The sequence below is a fragment of the Rhamphochromis sp. 'chilingali' genome (genome assembly GCF_963969265.1).
Source record: "Rhamphochromis sp. 'chilingali' genome assembly, chromosome: 6".
In the NCBI taxonomy this organism is placed as follows: Eukaryota; Metazoa; Chordata; class Actinopteri; order Cichliformes; family Cichlidae; genus Rhamphochromis; species Rhamphochromis sp. 'chilingali'.
In genome coordinates, this window is record NC_137933.1 from 19,647,764 (window position 1) to 19,652,915 (window position 5,152).

Sequence of the window (5,152 nt, forward strand, 5' to 3'; positions counted from 1 at the left end):
CCATTTGGAATACAATTTGGTGATATTTACAATTAAGAAATACAGATAGTTTCTCTCTTTACTCTTAAAGTTAACAAATATGTTTTTTATTTGTTAACTTAATATCTAGTTTCAACTGTATATTTTATGATGTTGGTGTTTGGCTTGATTGTCAGCACAAAGAGGGAGAGAGAGAGAGAGAGAGAGAGAGAGGAACAGAGAGGGAGAGAGAGGAACAGAGAGGGACAGAGAGAGAGAGAGACTGAAAGACTGGAGGCCATTGATAGCAGCTTATGGAGTGTTTTTCAGTGGTGAGTAATACTATATAGTCTTTTGTGTCCAAGTAGTTCATACATTTAAAGCTATAAAAGAAACCCATTGTACATTTTGAAAGCAGTCATTGAGAAAATGTACCACTTGTACTACTTTTCTTCTTTTGTCCCGTCAGTCTCTGTTTTATAACATGTACAGATTTTCCCACGTTGCTGACTTAGCTGTTATTTCCTCTTTCAGTGTGAATACCTGCATACGATATTTGGAAATTACTGCAAGTAACCCCCACTGTCTGTGTGACACGTTAATTAGCGTTTCCTCTTTCTGCTTCAGTCTGTGTGGTCATTGTCTGTGTGTTCTCAACAAGAAAGACACACAACAGGAGAGCATAGAGGCAGAGAGGCAGGCGGAGCTACAGACAGACAGAGCTACAGAGCAGATCACAAAAAGGAGATTAGAGCAGAGGCAGCTGAAAGGATATCAAAAGCAGTAAATAGTTTGTTGAAGGTGGATATGGCCAGGTTAGATGTCACAGAGATGTTTCATGGCATTTCGTTTCCTGGACACCTGCACACTCAGGATTCCTTGAAATATGCTGTCAGCTTTCCATTTCTGGATACGGATATTCTCATAGTGTCTTATCCAAAGTCAGGTAAGAGAGAACAAACTTCCAAAGATACACACACACACACACACACACACACACACTCCAGTCTAACCAGATGAGCATGTTAAGCAACTCAGTGAAAACATGGTGACATAGATTGTGGTGAGTTTAGCAATTTACATAATAACTTCTTACTTTTCATTTTAAGCATTTCGCTGAGTTTGAGTGACTTTCTATGGTTTATATGACTGAATTTCATCAATGTGGGTTCATCAATGCCTCTCACTCATTCCTCTTAACAGGTACCACATGGCTACAGGAAGTTGTGACTCTCATACGCACCAGAGGGAACCCAGGGTTGTCCCAGACTGTTGAAAACTGGAAAAGAGCTCCTTGGTTGGAGCACTATTATAGCTCTGCTCTGCTGGAGGCCTTACCTACTACAGCTCGAGTCATCACTACACACTTGCCTCATCACCTGCTGGGCCCTGCCCTCCAGCACTCCAAAACCAAGGTCATTAAAGTGCACATTTAATTGATAGATTTATTCTAAACATTCGCCAATGTTGGAGGCTGTTACCCACTGAGCCCATGCCTGCTCTCTGCAGCCTGGCTGACGTTAGCAGTTTGCCGCACCAAACTAGTCTAATAATGGGATTTATAAAACTACTGACTCTACTGACTATTTAAGACCTAATACTGAAAGCATAACGTGCCGGCATCAGATCTTTAAAATGTGCATGTGTATTTTTAACACAGTGAGACAAGTTAATACATTTATCAAGCCAAATAATGTCCAATTTGTAATGTCATGCATTCATTTAAAAATAATTCCTACAGGACATTATTAATTATTTTGTGGTAGATCCGAACAACAAACAACACTTCTTTATCTGATCAGGCAGAGTGTCCAGTTGACTGTAGTGTGGAAGCTTAACTTAACTCCACTGGTTTGGCTGGTTTATATACTGATTTGACAGATACCCTATACTGATGTACACAGTAAGCTGAGTTTTGACTTTTATTTGTTGTTGTTGTTGTTTTTACTAGTTATGGTATTATTTACACTTTGTCTGTCAGATAACACAACTAGTTGATTTTTCTGCTGTAAATCTCATTATTAAGCTGTATCTCAGTAATTGTGTATTTTTTCTTTTAAAGCAAAAACACAAATCACAGAGAAACATTTCAAGATTGACAGCTTTTTCTGAGAAAGCACTGTCATCCAGACTTGACAGACTTTTAGGTGCCATGAATTTAACTGATAAATATTTGTGTTTTCTGTTTTTGTTTCCATTGTGGGAAAGCGTCTAATTCTACTTAACAATCTTGACTGCTGATAGAAGTCTAGGGATGATTTCTTGAGCGTAAAGGACAAAGCATAATTTCTTATTAAGTAAAGAGACCACACCCAGCTATGACACTGTGGGTCAGTTGTCCAGTTAAATTAAAATCTCTGAAAATGGGGGACTATGTTTAAAGGTCTCTGAAATTTCTACAGTTATTGCAAAACTTTTGTGAAACTCCTGGAGTAAAAGCACATAGTCTGATTTAAAATCCTCTGTGGTTGTGCACAGAGGGAAAGATTACCACAAAAAGGATCAACTAAATATTTATGGACATAACTGTGAGTAAACTTAACAACACATGTCATGTCACAGGTCATCTATGTGAGCAGAAATCCTAAAGATGTGGTCGTGTCCTTTTACCACTTCCACAAAATGGCCAACTTCCTCCCTGAGCCTCATTCATTTCCAGATTTTTTGGACCGATTCCTGGATGAAACAGGTGAGGGTGACTGTTTTGCTTGTTGTATCATTGTGCAGCTACAAGTTTCAATCTGATCAGATGTGCAGTATTTCTTCACACGCTTGTTTGTTTCAGTTTCTTTCGGTTCCTGGTTTGACCACATTAAAGGCTGGACCAGTCAGATTAATAGCAATCTGCTTCACATCACCTATGAAGAAATGTCGCTGGTAAATTATTGCATCACAGCTAAGCACACTATCCCCTGTAAAATATTCATTTGCTTTGTTCCCTGGTCACAAAGTCAGACGCAGGTCTGAAAAGTGGAAGTACACTTCTTCAAACTGAACCCTATGGCTCATTACATAATTATTTAGCATTTCAAGGAGGTCTCTCATGTCAGTGAAGTGAGGAAATTTAAATTGCACTCTTCTTCCTGCTGCCAGGATCTGCACGGCACCATAAAGAAAATAAGCTCGTTCCTTCAGTGTCCCCTGGTGGAGGACGAGGTCAACAACTGCGTGAAACACTGCAGCTTCAGCAGCATGAAGGAAAACAAGATGATCAACTACACTCTCGTCCCTCAGGAAATAATGGACCACAGCAAGGGCTCCTTCATGAGAAAAGGCAAGTTCTGCTGAACTGTAAGCAGATTAGATGTCTGAGAGTGTCTTAATGTGACCAAAATAGTAGCTGCAAAAATGCAACTTGCTGATAATCTACTGACAGACTTTTGGTAACCTATGACACATTGAGAGCTCTCATCAGTGTGTCATAGGGCATGATAGACGAATCTTAGAGGTCTCAAGAAAATAAAAGGAAATGGAGGAAAATTTATGTTCTCAGTAGCTTTGCTTTTTGCATCATTTCATCTTCATGATAATTATCTTCAAAATAAGTAATGAGAGAAAAACTGTCTGTTTGGTTTAGCTGCACAGTTCACCGTTCCTGTTCACACTAAACGGTCTAAGTGTTTTTAATTTCCTTTCAACTGAATAACAACTTCACCCAGCCTAACCGCAACCTGTTCACAATACCGCCATCTAGAAGGAGATATACAGAAATATCACCTTTGGTCTTCTGGCTGTGAAACTATTCAATTAATATTTAATGACTCAATTATAGACATTTGAATTTTTGAAATTGTCCCTTTTTTAGTAGCATAAAATGACGAGGTAATTATTCAGTCTTCAATAGTCCTATTCAGTCTTGTCATACATAAAGGTTCAACTGAATGATAACTCTTTAATATAAAACACAGTACTACCCAGTAAACTATAACCAAATCCCTTTTTAAAATACATTTCTGATTTATATTTGAAAATCACGTCTTTGTTGGCCTTCAGACAACAGTTTTGATGGCTAAGGAACCAAACAGGACAAAAAAAAAAAGATCATTTTGACTTTTCTCTCTGTCTTTCCTTTTTGCAATGCAGGTAAAGTGGGAGACTGGAAAAACATGTTCACAGAGGAGGACAGTAGAAAATTTGAAACCGTCTTCACCTCAAAGATGATGGAGAACAGCACTTTAGAGTTTGTGTGGGAGTAGTGGTCCTACAGACCACGAGAGTATAGATCACATCAACTGATCCCTTTCAAACTAGTTAATCATTTATGTGTGGATTACAGTATATGTTAACCCTTCACTTGTTTTGTGATAATTATGTTTTGAATTCTTTAATTATGTTGTTCATGTGAAACCTACAGTGATGCTTTTGAGGTTGTCTTCTTCTTCTTTTTCTCCTTTTTAAGTTATAAATAGATTAATAAAGCTTATATGCTTGAATGTGTCATGTCATTTTTGTTTCCTTGGTTCAAAACAAGTGGCACTTTACACTTCAGGCTAAGAAGTTGACAGTTACGTAACCATGACAACAAAGAGCAGAGGGAGAAGTCCAGGTGACAGGGTTTAACATAAAGCTCTTTGTCCCCATGCCTGAGTCGTCCTTGTGTGTCCTTTTACTTTAAACACCTCACCTCTGTTTAAGCAGATTTATATGCATAAAAAAGTAATTTTATTCAAACATCAGGTATCTGTTTGATTTGGATTTGAATTTTTGAAGCACAACCACGCTTTAGACTTTTTAAGCAGTCTCTTTAGTCTGTATGTATTTATGTCTGTGTAACAAGTGTGTGATGTTGAAACTCACAGCACTTAACATGAGCAGCCACTGAGCGTGCTTTTTATTTCACAGGTGATTGTCTGTGCAGTTCATGTTGATGTCATGGTCCTGGGCCATGTTGGCCCAGTATTCTTAGTTTTTGTGTGTTTTGTGTTTTGTTCCCTATTTATGCCTTGGTTCCTAGGTTATTTAGTTAAGATGTTCCTTATTTGGTTACCTCCTGTGTGCCCCTGTGTATCTGTGAGCCCTCGTCTCTCCTTGTGTTTTATTCCATGTTTTCCCCAGCCCGTTATGTCTGTGTTCTCCCCGTGCTCTCTCTCCTCCTGTCTGAACCTCCGTGTACTTCCTGTTTTACTTTGACAGTCTCTCGTCAGTATGCGTCATGTTGTGTTCACTCCTGCCCTGTCTCGTTATGGTTATCTGT

General features: G+C 38.7%; 1 protein-coding gene across 1 annotated transcript; it reads left to right on the plus strand.

Moving 5' to 3' along the window:
* The first annotated feature begins 221 nt into the window (after positions 1 to 221).
* Positions 222 to 4,378, plus strand: sult5a1 (sulfotransferase family 5A, member 1). The gene is made up of 7 exons (XM_080885172.1): positions 222 to 290; positions 493 to 904; positions 1,162 to 1,373; positions 2,521 to 2,647; positions 2,744 to 2,835; positions 3,052 to 3,232; positions 4,042 to 4,378. Exons 2-7 carry the CDS (start codon positions 766 to 768, stop codon positions 4,152 to 4,154), a joined length of 864 nt encoding a protein of 287 aa, XP_080741298.1. The 5' UTR covers positions 222 to 290; positions 493 to 765; the 3' UTR covers positions 4,155 to 4,378.
* Positions 4,379 to 5,152: the final 774 nt, after the last annotated feature.

Excerpts from the sequence above, each read along its gene's own strand:
- sult5a1 (XM_080885172.1), top strand. The coding sequence starts at position 766 with ATGGCCAGGTTAGATGTCACAGAGATGTTTCATGGCATTTCGTTTCCT. Across the intron at positions 905-1,161 it reads AGTGTCTTATCCAAAGTCAG|GTACCACATGGCTACAGGAA; the intron begins GTAAGAGAGAAC and ends TCCTCTTAACAG. Across the intron at positions 2,648-2,743 it reads CCGATTCCTGGATGAAACAG|TTTCTTTCGGTTCCTGGTTT; the intron begins GTGAGGGTGACT and ends TGTTTGTTTCAG.